This window comes from Leptosomus discolor, chromosome 17 (genome assembly GCF_034619465.1).
Source record: "Leptosomus discolor isolate bLepDis1 chromosome 17, bLepDis1.hap2, whole genome shotgun sequence".
In the NCBI taxonomy this organism is placed as follows: Eukaryota; Metazoa; Chordata; class Aves; order Leptosomiformes; family Leptosomidae; genus Leptosomus; species Leptosomus discolor.
The window spans coordinates 8,358,394-8,377,968 of NC_141407.1; the positions used below are offsets into that span (position 1 = coordinate 8,358,394).

General features: G+C 39.1%; 1 protein-coding gene across 2 annotated transcripts in view; it reads right to left on the bottom strand.

The window, feature by feature from the left end:
- SULF2 (sulfatase 2) overlaps positions 1 to 19,575 on the bottom strand; it is a 63,395-nt gene that overhangs the window by 18,066 nt on the left and 25,754 nt on the right. For both annotated transcript variants that reach the window (XM_086474539.1, XM_086474538.1), the window contains exons 5-9: positions 16,404 to 16,554; positions 14,340 to 14,515; positions 11,123 to 11,251; positions 10,105 to 10,161; positions 9,273 to 9,402 (exon numbers count right to left, since the gene is read on the bottom strand). In XM_086474539.1, coding sequence (XP_086330665.1) covers positions 9,273 to 9,402; positions 10,105 to 10,161; positions 11,123 to 11,251; positions 14,340 to 14,515; positions 16,404 to 16,554 — 643 coding nt within the window. The remainder of the gene's footprint in view (positions 1 to 9,272; positions 9,403 to 10,104; positions 10,162 to 11,122; positions 11,252 to 14,339; positions 14,516 to 16,403; positions 16,555 to 19,575) is intronic.

Here is a 19,575-nt window from a genome sequence, read left to right on the forward strand (position 1 = left end):
TGGGCTTGACTAGCAATGGTGAGTTGCACTGGATGTCTGCAAAGTGAGAATCTCCTCCCTCTTCCACTCAAACTACAGAAATTCTCATCGCTAATCTCCAAGTAATCTCTTGTTACTCAAGACCTGAAGTAATTTGCTTACCGCTCCCTTTGTGCTGCTGTCAGAGCTGTGCCAAGGGCAAGGGAGTTTAGCCACCTTCAGCCTGGCACGGAAGTTTTACCCACTTCCCAGATACATCACAAAATAATTTCAGCTACTCCTTAATTTACCGACACACTACTAGCTACAGAGCTAGGCTTTGAGATACATAAAAACCTCTCACAGTAGCACTTGCTACTGCTTTAAATAGAGACTCTCAGAAACACTTCAGCTTTTTGCTGAGTCTTGAGAGGCGTTCCTCTTTTTCCCTATTACAAAATCCTAAGCCTGTGCCTCCAGAACTCAATGGAATATTGAGAATTTTCCAAATAAAACAACAGAAGGGAAAACAGCTCCCAAGTGAGATGACATTTTACAGCGGCCTGCAGCTCTGCAAGGGAGATTCAGGCACTTCAACTCCCATTCAGAGGTGTGCCCAGGCTAGGACAGCAAGGCCAACATTTTCCATTGAATTTCACTCCATTGTTTGCTTGACAGCAACATAAGAAAACAGTATCACTGTGCTTTTATAATACAGAATTTAACAGGACTCAGAAGTGAAATGGAGAGTTACAGTGGATTTATTTATGTCCACAGGGGATCCTCTCATTTAAAACAACCAGAGTTTTATGATGTGTCCACGTATTTCCTCAGACAACTGGATGCCAAGTCTCCTGAGCTACAGTTACTTCTGCAGTGTAGATACTGTGTCCAACCTCCTGCAGAATCCAAGCCTTGCACCAATGCAGATAAACCCAGCTTAACTTTCAGCACAAGGAATCACAGGAAATCAATGAGAGATACTGACAGTAAGACATTTGAATCGGACATCTTTGCATGACTGTCTTCATCTGTAAGCAGGACACATTTACCTAAGTGAGGTGTAGAACAAAATTAACCTTTGAAGAATAAATTGCAAGTCTTAATTTTATTATTATTTTTTCTAAATGCCTAACATTGATTGATATACAGATTGAGGTTTGAAGTAAAAGTTATTTTGCTAGAATAGTCAACGGTTTCTTTCACAATCAAAAAAAGATGTAAAAAAGTTGGTAGCTGTTTCCCATTTCAATTCAGCTGAATCTTGGTTTTGAAAATACATGAACAACTGCATTTTCTGCTCAGTAAAGCTCTATGCTGTAGGTATCTGATACATGAAAAATGAAGATTCAGAGGGCAAGTTAAATGCCATGATGAGAACTACTGTAAATAAGTGCTCTGATGTGTGGCCCAAAAATATTTTTTCTCTATTTCTTTCATCTCCTGTCAAAAAAGCAATGCCCATTTTTCCCCTCCAGGTGAACTAGAAAAAATGCTTTAATTTTTGGTGCAGTTTAAATCTTTCCAAGGCAGCTGTATGCTACAGTGAAAACATCTAAAGGGCTTTGCTGGAAGGGCACATTGTATGCATTAACAGGCCCACTGCTGAACTACTGCAGTGCAGAACTACATAAATGACTTTAGAAGCAAACACTGAACACACAAAGGGGACACCAAAAAGAAAAAAAAGGTCTCAAACACTTACTTTTTTCCCCAAAAAGATACAGGCAAGTGTGTGAATATGTCTGGGATTCAATGTACCCTTGGTCTGCTTGTAGGTACAAACACAAATTCTCTAGGTCAGTATCATGGTTGTATCAGTTGCAGCCATTTCCACAGGACGCCTTCAAACTTAGGGAAAAAGGGCAGCAATTGCAAGGAAACTGTGAAAACCTGTGCCTAACAAGTCAAGAAGCCTTAAACACTGTGCATTCTGGCATTTTAAATTGGTTTCTAGTGCACAGCACACTATCATGCAGAAACCTGTGTCAAACCCTGGAAGCAACTAAAGTATTTCACATGAGGCAATCACTTAAATAATTAAATCCCTATACAAAGAACTCTAGAGTGCCCCAGAGATACTTTGGCTCACAGGTGCAAATGATAACCATCCAGCAGCAAAATGTAATTACATAGAAGTAGTGGATTAACTAAACCAGTCAAGAAAACAAAGTGCCCTTAGTTCACGACTTATCCCCAACTTTTCATGTCTTTTCTTCATTAGGCCAAAAGATGCGTACCTAATTCAAGTTCTATAGCTCGTAACATCTCACAAGAGCTACATCCTGAAAAGGAGTGCAGTTTAGCATAAACTAAAAGTCAGTGGAAAACCCAGACTCCCCCCCAATCTTCATCTCCACTTGTATCAAAACTCCAAAGGAAGAACCTTTCATTCCTCCTGCCAAGCCTTGCAGAACAGCTACTCAAGCTATCAAATAAATGGCTTTTGCAATATGTCCTGAAGTCCATCAAGCTCACATTGTGCAAATCTTTCCAGACACCTCATTTAATCATTAAAGCCGTTCCAGCTGGAGATTTCCCACCACCTTCAGGCAGGCCAAGTTAGCTGCTGTGCTTCTGCGTTCTGCCACCTACTGTGCTGGGCTTGTTCTAACACTTCTACTCCATCCTCTACCCTACCTCCCACAGCACACACATGCTACTCAGTTATTTGTGAGCAACGCAGAAGAGTTTGGGCTTTAGTTTAATGGAGAAATTAATGCTACTGAACACAAATCTTGTTCAAAGGTACACTGCAAAGGCAAAAAAAAGACAGTTTGGAACATACATTCTCCCCTCCAGCCCAAGCTACCTGCCATATGTATCAAGAGTAAATTAGGACTTCAATATCCATGAAACTTGAATCCTAACAGCAGCAGTTGTAGACTGAACAGATGCCCTGTTTTCCTCCAGTAACACTATTCACCTTGAACATGCAAATGATGCTTTAGCAGAAAAAGACATGTTGTATTTTTCTGTGTGTCAAAACCCGATTATTTCCTTCACAGACCCCATCACCATGAAGTGGTTTCTGCACTGTTGTGCATCAATGTCTTCTTACTGCTACAGCAATCACAGATGTTAATTCAATGTCATTACTTGAGGCCCCAATCAAAAATAAATAGCTATGACCTTCCCTGCAGGATTTTTCCCTACAATTTACTCATTTCCCTCAGTGAATCTCAATTGACATTGTTTTCTTTGGGGGAAAAGGGCCCAAGCCTTGCTAAGAAAAGATTCCAGTTGAAACATACAGCTTTCAGAGCTGAGCCCTAAACCATCATGCTGTATCTCATCAGCTCCTCTTTTTGTTAGGCAAAAGAGATTCTGTTCCCTTTTACAGAGAAGCGAAAAGTGAAACTGTCTGATCAGTTAGCTGCCAGCAAGGCTCCCTCCCTAAGAGTTTTAGGAATATAGGCTCTAGGAATCAAAGTTTCTGCAGGATAATGAAGTCCTCTGTCCCTGACAGCAACCTGACAAAAACACTTCAGCAATATCCATTGTCTTTAGTTTATGCAGATGCTTCCTGAACCCCATCCTTGCTGACACGTTGGATGGTGAGGTAGAAACGAACTGCTTCACTGGCTAGAAATACTCTAACTTCCAGTCTAAATTGATTTATGAGTAGTCAGGACACATTTTTTCTTGTATGGAACAGTACAGTTACAGTTCAGTTGGTATGAAACAGCTGAAGTTACAGTTTAGTTGGTTCTTCTCCTTTGTGGTGGTTTGCTCCTTGTCTTGTTTTTCATTGGGCTAATGAGGACAAACCAGCAAAATCTAGAGACACAAGCCCCTTCTCTACAAAAGGTAGTTCTACTGCTTTTGCTGGCAGCTTGTCCTACTGCTCAGATGTTAGGAAATAGTTTCAGGAAATGTTTCAGGAAATAGTCAACCTGAATTTCCCATTCTTTGTCTCCTACTACTCTGTTCTTGTTTGCTGTAAATGATTAGCTTATGGCTTCTGTATAACATCTCAGATTCAGGCAGACAGATTCCTCTCTCCTCAGCTATTTTTTGACTGAACATGCCCAGTTCCTTAGCTCTTCCCCGCAGGTACTGTTTTCTCGATCTTTTAACATTTTTGTTGGTTCCATCCTGCCCCCCCCCACCTTTTTCCAGTTGCTCTGTTGGCAAAGGTTGAGTTTGGTTTCCTCTATTTCGTGTCATCAATATATAAATAGCATTGCCTGGTCTTTATTCCAACTGGGCATTATTTCATTAGACTCACGATTTTTGGAGATTTGGACCTCTGGGGCCTCAGCTCAATTCCAATTGTCACACACTACATATCACTCAAAATTAGAAGATGGATGAAAAATTGACAGAAAATTTGGAGGGCTTTTTAATGCCACAAACTGTAGCTGAAGTGAGGCAGGTGGGACAATCAACTAGCACGCAAATGAAAAAGTCAGGTATTCAGCTATATTTAAGATTACAATTATGTAATTCATTTATTATTAATATTATAATTGGATTGAGGTATCAAACAGTCCCAGCTGCTGCGTTAGGTACTGCAGAAGCTAAGAAGCAAGTGCAGCCTAAGCAGAAATTACATTAGTGGTGGAAGAAAAAAACAGCAGCACCAAAAGAGGAATTGATTTGTTTGAGGTGCCATGTTGAGCCCATAACAGCTCTAAGTCTGAAGTCAGTCTCCTGATCTCCAGCTCACTGTCTTTTGAGATAAACTACACTGCTACTCATCAGAATACCTGAAAAATTTCTGGGTTTTATTAAATGTTGATATTGATTTTTGGCAAGCTATTTGCAACAACCACTACTGTAATGACAAGGAGTTTAAAAGTTGCAGTTAACAAGAGATGCAAATTTCTTGGTTTTGTGAAGCAACAACAAGCAAAAAAGCCCATAAGTAAAAGAGCCTCTGGAAATCATTATAGGTTTCATCTGGCTAAAGGAGGAAACCAGTTTTGTTAATTATAATTCCTGATAAGGAATACAATCCTTGAATAACAGCCTTAATAAATCATCACAATTTTAATTTACATGGTTTGTTGCCTCCTAATTTTATCAGTTTGAGGGCTGACAAAATTTTTAATGTATGAAGTTATCAACAAGTAATTTCTTGCTGCAATCACAGATTAAGAACCGGATCCTAAAAGTTGCTGAGCACATGCAACTTGCACTGGGATTCAGATACTCCAAAGATCCACCTAAAGAGCTACTGAAATTATCTGGACTCTAGCTGGCTTGATACGCTTCACATATCAACAGAAACTAAATTCCTTAGTAACCTCAGGATATCTCTGCTAGGTACGAAAGAACTGGACAACCACAAAAGATACCCAGAAGAAAAAACTTACATCCCAGTTTTCAAAGAAATTCCTTATAAAACCTGACTTGGTTTCCTAGGTATGGCTAACCTAAGTTCAAGCTACAGTAACCTCAGGAAAAGGAGAAAATATAAGTTATTTTTTCCACTCCTCTACCCTATCCACTGCTTCACCCCCTATCTTGGCAATGAGCCATGGCTAATGATGATTATGGTGGCAGGAATATGATCTAGATGTACCACTTTTAGGAACTGCGGTAGGAAAGCACACATTGCTCAGGATAGTCTTCATCACTGCTATGCCACGCTATGTCAGAGAACGGCGGGGACCGATCGAGTAAGTGACATGCTTTTGCTTATGATACCTTCATGGCAGTTAGAATAACCCTTCGTGATCCTGGTACAGCACAAAGTAATCAAAGGGAAAACTGTGTATCAAACCTTTCATTTGCAGAACATCTGAAGGAAACAAAGTGCAATTTTTTTAATTTTAAATGTTTTCCTGTGAAAACAGTCATATAAAATGGTATTTTTAATGCTGTTTAAAGGCAAATTCTGCTTATATCACATCTGCACAGAAACAGAGCTTTGAAAATAAAAAGGATTTGAAAAGCAAACAATGTGAATTCAGACAACTATTTTTCTTCATGAGTTAGCAATATCATCATACTATGCCAGGTCCTGCTAAAGACAAACTTAATATTTTTAAATACCTTTTTTTTTTTTTTTTTTTTTTTACACGTACAGTAGTGCTGCAGGTATTGCATGGGTAACAAATGTGCACAAAGTTGGCAAATGACTTGGAGATTTTGTGCAGCTGTTGTTATGATACTGTGGAGTTGCTGGGAATACTCTACAGAGCAATGCTGATATCATAATTGGCTTCCACAAAAGCACATTAATGCAGGCCGCCAGATAAAAGTGGGTCAGCTTCCACTTACCAGCCAGTTTAGAATGAAAGGCTGAACTACACTGAAGAGAAAAAATTTGTGTGGAAGCCATTAGGTACCAGGATAAATGTTTTTTATTTCATGTGGAAAGAAAGAGCTCATCTCTTTTAAATCCTTGAATATAAATGCTGAGCTGCTCTTTCATCTGAGCCTACAGTCACCCTTTGTTGGATGCAAATAACTAACACAGACCAAACCCTACCAACTGAAAAAGAAAACATGGCAACACACAGATTCCCATTGCACTCAGAAGAATTTACATATATTAGTGTTGCCAAAAAATCCCACATAATGGACTCTGAAACAAGGTTTTAAACAGCATGAATAGCCTCATCTCCATGATCCTGGTGCTCTCTTATCAAAACGATTATAGGTCAAGGAGGGTGACAGAGATTTGCAAAGGAAGAGCATTTTGTGGTGATAGAACCGTATTCAGAAACCTGCATGCTCACAAAGCAGAATTTCAAATTCTCCATCTCACATTCAAAGCTTTCTTTACCTCTCTCCTTTACTTTAAGCTCTGTCCTTGTCTCTCCTCTTTCACTCCCCTTCAGAGTCTTTGTCCTCCATTTGTGCTTCTTGTCTCCTGCTCACACTTCAGATTCCCTGCCACTTCTCTGTGCATGGACTAGCAGGTCCCCAAAACTTAAGTCAAAAGAAAGAGTCCCAAAGACTTTAGCAAGCTTTCACCTAATTCTGACCCAGACTTCTCTTTATCTTTACATTAGGATGTGAAAATTCACCTTTTGCACTGAACACTCCAGATACTGTTAAATGCAGGATAATGAAGTGTCCTGCAGTATCAGGAGCCACCTGCTAAATAACCACTGTATCTGTATACCATAAACTCCCCCAAGGCAGCGGCACGTTATTCATTAGGGCTCATTCTACTCACTATGCAGAGCTGTGAACAGCACCAGCAAACAAACAACACCCATTTGTCATTTGAGAAGTTAAGCTTGCTTCACTCTGAAAAGACTTTTGGGTGCACCCATATTTAGACACAATTTATCCTCACATAAGCACATTCATCTCCCACTATTCCTGCTGTCTAGACAGACTACTAGGACATATTCTCTAGAGCGGGGGTTAGATGGATTGAGATTCCCTTGAGAGCCCTTCCCAGACTCTAATTGACTTGATTGTTAGGCAATTTTTCCTGATGTCCAACTTAAATTTCTTTTTTGCTCAATTTCATCCTATCACTTCCAATTACGTCTGACTGAACTGTTCAAAACAATTCTTCTCCTCTCTGTCTCCTGACAATGAGGATGCAGCACATGCATCTCCTATTAGCACACCTTCACTTCAGAATTTATTGGCAATTCTGAGTACGGAGTTGACATTTTATGCCCACTTCTTACAGATGTCAGAGATACTTTATCATCCATGGAAGAAAACATAAGCCTGTGAATGTGTGTAGACAATACAGGGCCTTCCCCCTTTCTTCCACAAGTGAGACATGTGGTAATTAGAGTAAGAGAGCCTGAATGTAGCTAAGTTACCTTATGCAAAGAGACAGCTTCAGTGACAACATGGACTTGGAAAGTCTCTCTTCCCCTATGTTCTTACAATAACATTCAAAATAATTGGGAAGATGAAGACAAAAGGAAGAAGTTGAAAAATCTCTCAAAGGGAAAATACCGATGGAAAAAAAAAGCAGCTCTATTTCCCCAAACTACTTACTGGCTGATGTTGTAGCAGAAACAATGACTTTTCCCCCAGTTTCTCAAAAGAACATTGCAAATTCAAAGAACAATGGCTTGCTCCCACCCATCTCAAATTCCAGCTCAAGACATCTGACGACAATAAACTACTGCACAGAAAACTTCTTTAAATTCAGTATTTTTAGGAAGAACAGGACATTATAATCTCTCTGTATACTGTATCTGACAAAGAAGCCAGAGGAGTAAATGAGCATCTGGAAAACGCTTATACATGTGAATTGGATCCAAACACCTAAGGAACAACGGACTCATTTCACAGGTACACTGCCAGAAACAGGGAGTCTGCCCTTTGACAGTAAAAAATGAACCACTGTAGCCTAAGTAGCCCATTACTGACTATAGCCTTGGTAAGCCATTCAGATCGTGTCTGCAAGAAGAGTTATATTCCAGGACTGAATTACTCTGACAGCCCTCTGAGCTGCCAGGGCATGAGGTCATGCCAGTCTAATAACAGACACATTAGCATGTGGACCCATCTACCTTCACCCCTTTGTCCACACACCCATGGGCGGAACAAGTTACAGCTGTTGGAAGTGGGTACTCTGACCAGTACTTGGATAAGAAAGCAACGGCAGAGGCAATTTTGCCACATTTCCAGAGGATGAGAATTCCCCCAAGGGTGGGGCTACCACAGACAACTTTGCTATATACCCTTGCACTGCTTTGGTAAATTTGCAAAACCTTCTCCTGCACCAAGACCATGTACTGATACTACTCTAAATTTTTTTTCCTGAATTTCTTCTACATAACTTGGATCTAAAATGAACAAATTTTCATATCTGCCCGGAACAGTTACGTAACAAGAGAAATGACACACAATCAATGAGCTTTGTGCCCAAATACACACAGACTGCCTGCAGTCATAACTGCACGTGTGTTTTCACAGTATATTTTTGTTAAAAGGAGGGATACATTGAGTTCCAGAACGTTAGTTTCCCATTATTGTATGCAATTCCAAATAATAACAGCAAAATGAGTTAAATTAAGAATTCAAAGCAAAGCAAGCTATATGTATTTGAAGGAGGCCAATCCATTAGGTTCACTGTAGCTTCTCATCACTAATGAATCCCAAACCACATTCTATTTGGGGAATAAAATGTTAGAACAGCCTAGGCAGTTCTTTTAACAGTAGCCAGGAATCAATACAGAGGCACTTGAATCAGCAACTTCCTGACTGACAGTCAATCTCATAAATGCTGTAATACAGTTTTGAGCAAAGGCCACAGAATGTGCCATTTGATTTATAAGCTGGCATTGTCAACAAGGTGAAGGACATTGTCACAGTTAAGGTGTTAAGCTTGGCCCAACTACAACTGCTTACTTTCAGTCAGGGGTACAATGCCCTACCTGGCCAAGCTGTTCACAAGCTGTTTGATACTCAGCTCGCTGACAGAGGTCTTTCACACGCTGGTACTTGGGTAGAAAGTTTTCTTCTTGGGCATCTACCTTTTCATTCTCCCTCTTATGCAGCAGTTTACTGAAAAAGACAAAAAAAAAAAATAATTTGCCTTAACATCAATTCCAAGATACACATACATTTTGCTGAAAAGGCTCAGAGTAGAACATTATCTGGCAAGTCCACAGCATCACTGGTGGCCCAAACTCCATCCAGTAGAAACCAGTACTTACCATCATCTCCACTAACACGAGTTACTCATATCATTCTCTTGGGGAGAGTACAAAAACACACGAAACCAAGACAGTGTGTTTCATGTCTGATTGGCAGACAGTAACAACAGTCTATAAAGAGACCATATCCTCCTCACTCTACAGGGCTGCACTTTGCAACCCCCCCACGCCCTGTGTTACGATTTAAGGCAGAGGCATAGAGGGAATGGCCAGCAGATGAACACGCAGAGAGGAAAGGTTGCTCATACTCCCATGATACATGAAGGAGGGTCGGGGGGCAGCAGCTGAAAGAAAAATGGGATGCCTTCCCAGCTCTCAATCCAAGTGAAAGTCCCCTTCCCCCACCCCAACAGCACACTTATGCAGGCTGTAGGCAAAGGCCATACATTTCCTCCTATCACACAATCACTGCCATTAGGCATACTGCAGCCGTGTCCCTGCTGGCACAGCTAAATGGCTTTAGGTCTGTGGTAGAGTGCTGCTTTGGCTTCAGCTATTCAGTACCCTACTATTTAAAAAGACTGGGCTTTGTGATTAACACTTTCCTTACCCTCTTTCCACGAGGAACGAGTCTCTCCACACCTTCATCTTTTTCTTTAAATGGAACCTAGGAAGAAATGAGGAGAGGAAGAAGCAATTCCCACAAAACCAGTAATCAAGTCATGCCCCAGTTTTCTCTCCCACCCCCAATTCAGATGAGAAACATTACACATAACTGCACAAGGGGATATTCAGCTTTATAGAGCAGGCACATATGCCTCGCCAGTGCAAATCATGAACAAACATAGGACAGATTTGTTCTCACAGGGACAAAATCCACAACAGATTCACACTGTACAAGTATTTCAACATAAGCATGTTTAAGGCACAGGGGATTAACTGAATTGTCCTTGATCACAAAGGATTGCAAATTAAATTGGGATTTCCTGACTCCAATTTGGGTTCTTAACCTGCACAGTACCCTTAAAGTATTCAATTCTAAAGCAGCTGCTCCTTTTCCCCTCTCCCTCCACCCAACTGCTTGTAAAGCAAATCTTCTCCTTCCCTTTTTCTGCTGATTTTCTCTAACAAGTATGCAGTCTAATTCTCTTCCTCAGTCTTTTTCCAATGGAATTATTGATGGAAGGTCTCAAATAATAGCTGTGCAATTCTGAATGCTAGCCTGTCTTTATTATAGTCTGATACACAACCAACACTTTCAACTCAATTATTCTACAATTTATTCAATATGAAATGCTTTGCTACAAATGATGCCACAGAGACATTTAAAATCTGTAACTCATATAGCTAAAGACCTTCATGTGTACCCTCTCACTGCTAGACAGATTACATTTAGTATATCCAGATGCCATGTATGCTATATAGCTAGTATATGAACCTGACAAAACGAAAATAAAGAACTGCAGTCAGTTACATATTGCCAAATGGGTCTTTAGATTGTCCAGTGAATGATGTACTCACCTACATGGTAATTTTATTTTCCTTTAAATTTGCTGCATGTTGCTGAATACTTGCTCAGCCTCTTGTACAAACACATGCAAGTTTCTATGCACTTTTCCATTTCTTACCTATTCACTGGTCTCTCAGAATCCATAAGCTTTAGAATGGATTTACCATCCATATCAGATGGAATATCCAACCCAGCAATATCTAGAATTGTAGGTGCGAGATCAATATTCAACACAATGTGAGGATTCCTGAAAAAACATATATGAGAACTTGGTTTAAAGTCTCTGCAATGATACCAAGCAACTGCAGCTCTTTCACAGAGACCAGGATCTGAAAAGGCTTATTTTGTGACATTTGCAAATAAGGAAAGAGGACACAATACAATTCCTTTCTATGAAGGACATAAAAAAGTGAAATATAGGTAAGTTGCATAACCTCAAGAGGGAGAAATATGAAGATTTAAAACTTCAGCACAGAGTATTTTTGAGAAAGCAAAGTAATTCATAAGGCAAAGTTAGTTAATTATTGCAAAAGAGCACTCAAAAGTCTTTCAAAACATGAGAAAGCATTGGAAAAACTCCTTGGATGTCTTATAGAATCAGTGTCTGCCAAATACGCTGATGACTTTATTAAAAAGCACATTTGGCAGGTAGCACACGCTTTATCTGTTTCAAAATATGGTATAGAAATAAGTACCTCAGCTCATATCACAGCAAGCATGTTCTGAGGAGAACATGAGGAGAAATATATTGCTAGATACTACAGTAAATAACTCAAAGTTGCTGCTAACGTAGAGTGTGAGACAGGAAAAGGAAAGGGATCAGGAAAGAAAAAGCAGAGAGGAAGCAGTTATGGAGAAAAAAAAAAGAAAACAAAAAGAGAGAAAAATAAAATAACAGCTTTAATTGAAATAGTATCAGTCTTCCTAAGTGCACAGTTATCCATTCTGCAAACACGTAGAAACAGTCATACCCTGCTACTTAGCAGAGTCTGGCACATGCTCCTCAGCTACCACAGTTAACAGGAGAATATTTGAACTCAGACTGATTTCAAATTTGGTTAAAACATTGTCATCAGCTCCTGAGTAGTACAGACAGCTCCTGTTCCCAAATCCCTTGAACTGCCACAGCTAAATATGAGTCAGTCCATGGATCAGAGCATCTAGTTGCACAGCCTGGCATTCAGTAGCTAAACGAATGCCCGAATTTCTAATCATGCAACTTGGTTTTACAATGGGCCTGGTTTTGCAGAAAAGTTTTCAGTTTATGTCGAACCTTACTAACTAATTTCAAACATTTCTATGACAGTGTTGTGTAATTACTCACAATAGTACATATACACATACTGTTTATCAGCTGTGTACTATTTATTTTCCTTATTTCTTTAACAAAAAAAAAAAATACCAAGGAAGGCGCTCAATTTCTTAGTGAACATGCTGCTACACAGACAGTCTTCTACAGCACTGAAAATAAAGAATCACCATGCTATGATTTGCAGGCACAAAGGAAGGATGGGACCAGATGGGCTGCTATACATGTCAGTGCAGAATTCTAGCTCAAAACACAGGACAGAAGAAAGCTGCTAAATTCACACTAATTAATGAGACACAATTTAAAAATTACTACATTTTTGAGTGAGCGAGCAAACAGGCACTGACAAGAGCATGGATGATGAATTAAATTGAGGTACCTAATTTGATTTTAATTACTAATAATTGTGGTGTAGCATATTTGATGATAGAAATGAGAGCTTAGTAATGACTTGCTACAGTGACTGCTATCAAAACTTCGTTGCTATCAGAGAGAGTCATGACAATTACTCTGCAGGAAAAACATAAGGTTCATGCAAAACATGGATGATTGAAATTATATCATTTAAAGAAAAACAGGCTGAAAGGGAGGATCAATTTATTATCTGATATACTCCCCCTCCAAGGTATTTTATCCTGTTCTTCCTATTTGTTGTACTGTGATGGGCTCTGTTCTGTTACAGTCTGTCAGACTGACTACTCTGATTCTAAAAGAAATATTTTTTCATCTTCAGAAGCCACTGAAAAATAAAATTCAGTGGGAAGGTTTCACAGCTTTTATGTGTGTCTGGGTATAAGGAACCTTGAACTAGAGCAGACATGAGCTGGCTGGTCTCTAGTACTGCATGTTGCAGGAAAACTAGCTCCATCCACTTGGGCTGTATTAGCACTGCCTCTCCAGAAATACCAAAAACTGCAGTCGAAGGGAAAGAGCGCACGTTCTCAGAAGGCTGTTCCAGCTCACTGGAAATTCTGTGCTGCTGCAGACAAACATCTTTCACTGCTGAGGTAATATGTTTAATTCCACCTGAGGAATCTCTCCCCTGCTCTTTAGAGAGGTAATATTGTTTATTTCACACACATAACTGCTGTAAATAAATGAAACACACAGTGCAGTATCCACAGAATTTAACATTTTTGTGCCTACTGATAACGTGAATCAGTGAATTTAACCAGCAAATGGAACGAGATTTTTTTTAATAACTATTTGCTGCCGTATTACACTAGTTCTGTTCCTCTGAGGTAAAGAAAAAAACCTCTGTGTGGAAGACTTCGTGTGTGTTAATTATGCTAAAACATGCACAGTCATATAAATAAAAGGCAGCAAATTATGGCACTCTGTCCAAAATCATTACTTAAGTGCAAATATTTGCTATTGAAATAATTGCTTAGAAAGTGTATTTACATAATTTCTTAGCTGATCAAAGCTACCATTTTAATTAACAGTCATATTCTGCATGCTTGCGTGCATCTGACAAACAGCCCTAACCATGTAATCTCAAAGGATGAACGAAAAAGAATCTTTTGTGGATGATAATATATGAACTACTATGTACATTCTTCTTCATAAACAAGTGACTCCACTTTAACGTTCAGCAATAATTACCTACTGTGGCAGTGAACATTATACAATATATTTTTCACCTTGAAAATGTCATAGTTACGTGTATTACTTGCACCCCTCAAAAGGGGGCAAATAAGCATTTCCTAGATTGGACATATTTCAAAGTGCTTTTTTCAACTTTACATCCTTTACATCCACTAAACTGTAGTGGCTTGTGCTGCACACCGACGCAAGCAGAAAGGCAACGGCATAAATCCTTGACTGTTACCGCAGCACACGCCATCAGTTCTGCTTTCTGAGTGGATTTATTTTTCTGCCAAAGTTGAGCAGGAAGTTGGTCAGGATGGGCAGAACTTTGTGCTTCCATTTGGATGCCAGGTCAATATGTCTCGAGATGTGAACATAAAGGATTTTTCTGGTCACTACACACACATATGGACACACACAATAGCCGAGAACTTACAAGGACCCAGCCTCCACATTTGGACCTCGGACATAGAAAGGAACTCTGATATCAAACTCATACGGCATGGACTTTCCTTTCACCAGCCCAAACTGCCCAATATGATAACCATGGTCTGCTGTGTATATTATATATGTATTTTCCAGTTCACCTGTTTCAACCAACATGTTGTAAATCTGAAAAAAACCAAAACAAAATACGAAATTCATTCTGCTGAGTAGTACTATACATAGAATTTTTCATATCATTTTCTGCCTATGCACAATATACAAATAAATAACAACAGTTCAGTATGGCACTCGGTTATCACAATGAACTACTCTGAATAACCCATAATCACATAACAATTTTAGTAACTGAAAATTGTGGCTATTACAAGACAAGCTTGTTTTCCGTTTCCAGGTAAACACATTAGCTTGCCACATTCTCAAAAGTGTTTGGGTTCACTATTTTGCATGAGAGCTGTCAAGACAGTACTAAATATATACGGTAACAGAGATAAAAGTTTCAAGATGATAAGCATTTCTAAAATTTTCTCTCCACCTTTATCTTTTTCCTGCAGCAAACAATTTTAATAAAATGACAGCATTTTGAATCCCACACTTATTTAAGCAACACTCAACGATCTTGCCTTCAGACAAATAAGTCCCCATTATGCACAATATTTGCAAAATCTCTTCTAGATAAATATCACTCAGTCATACTCTCTCACTAGCTGGAGAACTAACACAGAGAATTAAGAGGAGCTTTAAGTCTGTGGTTGCTTCTATGGATTTACACAAGAATCGTTATGTGAAATGTACTGACTTGAGCACCAAAGATCCATTCTTATGTGGTACTTCCACTTGCAAAGGTCCAAAGGTGGTGGGGCACCACCAAAGTGGTGCCTCACATAGATCCAAAACACATCAGCACAGAAGAAAACCCCCGTTCTTGTTTTGGTTTGTTGGATTTCGGGGGTGTGTGTTTTGTTTGTTTCTTTTCGGTTGGGTGGTTTGGTTTGGTTTTTTTTTTTTTTAGAAATATCTTTCAAAATAAAATTTATTAGATGTACATAATTCAGTAGAAAAGATCAGGCTAACTTGGCGATTACAACTAAAAAACAACCCAACTGACTTTGCCTGCAGTGAATCACCCAAAGTGAAACCATTTTACTAAACAGAAAATCAAAACAGTGTAGTACCCCTAATGCTGGTATCTGATCCATCTAAACAGGTCCATTAATATGAAGCAGAGATGATACTTGCCTGAATCAGTAATTATAAGACATTACTAACAAGTTGATGCAACTCCATCCAGATAATCTCATCTTTGCCTTACAGGACTCCTCTTATTTTATGTTCTACCTTCTTTGAGTAAGAATGCCAAGAGACAAGCAGTAAATTGCAACACCTTTAAATTTACCTTCTTACAACTGGAAACCCGTTCTTTTTCAGAGTAGCTTTTAGCTAATTCAGACACGTTCAAGACACCCAGCTTGCACTAAGAGATTTCATTGTCACATAATGCAGACTTAATTAAAAATAAAAACCCAAACAAAAAAAAAAAAAAAAACCTAAAAAGTACCTATGTATTTATTTACTTCTAACATCTAATGTCCTGGGCCGGGTTTACCATTATTCCAGTTATGCCTCCTGTAGCATCACTTTTTGCTGCTGCTCTTCTCCCTCAGAAACTCAGTGTTAGAAGATCAAAACAGGCCCACAGTTAGGTAGTTATCTCCAACAGGCTGTAGGATGACTTTTCACTATCAGATGATACAGTTTTAGAATTTGTGATGCACATTTTTTCAGGTGATCCCTCTCTCTCTTCTCCTTAATCCATAGTGGCTCTGTGGCAACAAATCATCTCACACCACCCAACTCACTCAACTGCCTTTAGGAGATGCAGATCCTTACACATTGAACAGACAAAATCCTCAGAGGTGAGAGGATTACATACTATTAAAAAACTGATGCAGCCCTCCTCCATTCCTCCTCATCTTCATATACAGCACAGCTTGGAGCTTAACTCAAGAAACATGCATCTGTTTAGCAAAAAAAAAAAAGTGAGTACTAATCTTACCATCTCCATAGAGGCGTCCACAGACATGAGTGTTTGAAGGCGCTTTCTCTGTAGCATGTTAGTGAACTCCATGTGTATAGGTTTCATGGGACCTGTATACCTCATTATCCAGTGCTTGTCTGGGTTTGGAGCATAGTTATAACTGGGAGTGCTAAGGAACAGAGAGAAAATCAGAATGTTCTAGCAGTGTAGAGAAAAGCCATAGTAACGTATACCAATAATTTCTATTTGGCCAACACTATATGACTTACTCTCTGAGGCGCACAAGAAAATATTACATTTACTTTGGAAAAGTCTTATACTTTTACGTTCTATGTGAAAGATGGGAGAATGAAAATGACTTTGTGGGGAACAAAATCTATTAAAAGAGTAAATACACATTGGTTCTGCAGTGTCTTCAGACTAACATGGATACACTTCAAGGCCAAGAGACTAGCCTCAGAAGCCTAACTCCACGAGTACGATATGGATGAAGGACGTACTATAGAGTTCCTACTCATGTAATTGCTTTGCTTTCACTCTGCCCACCTTAGCACCAAGTATTATGGCTTGTGCAAGCTGTTTAACCACAACTGTAGAACTCGCTGGAAAGGTTCTACTATGTTCTTTAACAGCCCTTTTGAATCCAACATGACTGGCTACTTGAATACTTCCACACTTACGTACCCAGAGGAGCATAGGCACCCTGCTTAGCCGTATCAAACAGCATATGAGCTTACGGCAAGCGGAAGTGGATGCATAGCCAGGTTTTAAAGACCTGCCAAAAAAAACAGGGACGAGGGAAAACAGGACTCAGCATCTTTTAATTAAAGTCCCTGCAAAATCCCAAGAGCTGGATTCAATGTCCTCCTGGAACCTCGCTGTGCCTCCAAGTTCTCGTGATCCCGGGACACCACTAAAGCAATGAGGAGAAATATCACTGATTGTCTATAATTTCATGTTGTTGGCAGTTCCAGAGACTGCTTTTCTGCGAATAATTATATTGCTTTAGGTTAGCTGGATATAAACAAAAGATTTATTTTGCTATATCATTACCATGATGTTGATTCTCTGCATCACGAACTCAGTAGAAAGCTGTATGGTATCTTACATTTGCAAGAAATAGTATTTTTACCTACTGTATCTATTCCTAAAAGGTCTGTTATTACTTAAGATTGGGAACTACCTTTGTCAATTTCTTCATAGCCTGGCTCAAACACATGACCTGCAGGGTTTAAAATTTAATAGTAAAAAATTCCTTTTCCTAAGCGATTTGTTGAGGCTTCCTTTTTTCATTAGAAAGAATAAACTCAGTCTATGCAGATGTACAAGCCAAGAGGGTGATTTAACAACACATGAAAAAATAGCAGATACTCAGTTATTTTCTTCTTCCCTACACACAATTTCCTGATAAATTCAGCTCCTATTTGGCAAGTATCTACTGTTGGGTTTGTGTACACCACAGAGCAGCAGGGTAAGTTATAAAGATGAACAACAGTAATATAAGTTGAAACTTCTCCTCGAAATACTGTGTATCTAATGTATCTTTGAATATGACAGGTGGTCTTAAGAGTTTTAATATAAATATGAAATTAAAAATCTGACAGTGAAATGTCTTACGCCGAAAGTCTCCGATAGATGCTATCTGAAAAATGTGCGTAGGTGGTAAATGGAGGCTTCTTCATATAGGGAGGAAAGGGCTGGTGTTTATTCTCTCTGTATTGTTAATAGCCTCTTGAATTTCAGAATGTTACTGTGGCTGAAATAATGACATTGCTCCTTTGAAAATGCTGACAGTTATGGAAACTGTTGCTATGTGATGACCAGAATGAATCAAAAATGCTTGGCAAACTCCTTTTCAGCTTACTTTGTGATTTCCTGGCTGATTTGAAACCTCCCGCTGTTTAATCCAACCAAAGCCTGTGATTTTCTTTGATTACTACAAATGTAACCCTCTTACACTTAACAGATTTGTCTGTCTTATAGGGAAAAATACATGAATACAACATTCCTAGAAGTTGGTTAAGATAACCTCTTCAAATGTACTCAGAAGATAAGCCCTAGTCTGATTGCATCTTGGAAAAGATGGGTGGTAAAATGCACCCTCTACAGAAATAACATTTCTGATCACTGTTAAACTGCCCAGCTGTTGCATTCTTTGCAGCTATCAGTATAGGCAGGAAAAAAGGAAAACCAGCCATGTAGCCTAGGGATTTGCGGTGTGAATGCTAGTTGATGTAAATAATTTTCAAACAAGTAAAGACTGCAGATGCACATGAAACAGAGTACTATAGAACAAGATGGAGAGAGACTGCAGTGTAGGGTGGAACGGTCATACCAGCTAGTGTATGTAATAATAGAAGCGAGAGAACAACAGCATAAATTAGCAACAGAAGTACAGACCAGAGTCCCAAGCAAAGAAGTACTCTGGTTGTCAGCCTATGCTAAAATCCGTGCCACTAATTTTTAGCTATTATTAGCTACGCTACACAGTCAGTATCTATGTCAACCAGCGCAAGCGTTACAGTCACTCCTTCACTTTGCTTTGGGGAGATAGTTCACAAATCCCCTGGCAGACTTTGTCAGCGCTGCCACAAGAAGAGGTACAGAGACATGCCATACGGTGTCCTGCCTTCTGATTCTGGGACTAGGCTAAGCAGAACAGTGAGAACTGCCTACACCTCTTTATATTGACAAGTTTATCTGTCACTGAGGGATTCCCTGGAATGTGGGAACAAGCGAAAAAATGGGAAGTAGAGATTTAATTTGGACATACAGTGAGGGAATGATGAACGTTCTGCATTTTTACATTTAATCTTAAACCCAGGCCAATGAAAACCCCTACAGGTTATTATTATGTAGTGCCAGCAAAATTTTGTAGAATAAGATTGGCAGTTTCTCTGCACAAGATGTACATAAAATCCTGGTTTATGTTCATATCCAAAAGAAAAACACAGTTCCTTGTTCTGCTAAGATAATTCATTTCTTTACAAACAAAACTTGTTTCCACTAAGTGACATTTCCTGTATATTATTATCATTGTAAGAAAAGTCACCTACAATTAAAATAGTTTTTTGCAACTACTTTATAATCAGGAAGACAAACCCTGTTTGTGTGAAAAATAAAATCTAAACTACCTGCAAAAAAAAAAAAATAGATTAAATTTATGTTTTTCATTGCTGGCCTCCCTCAA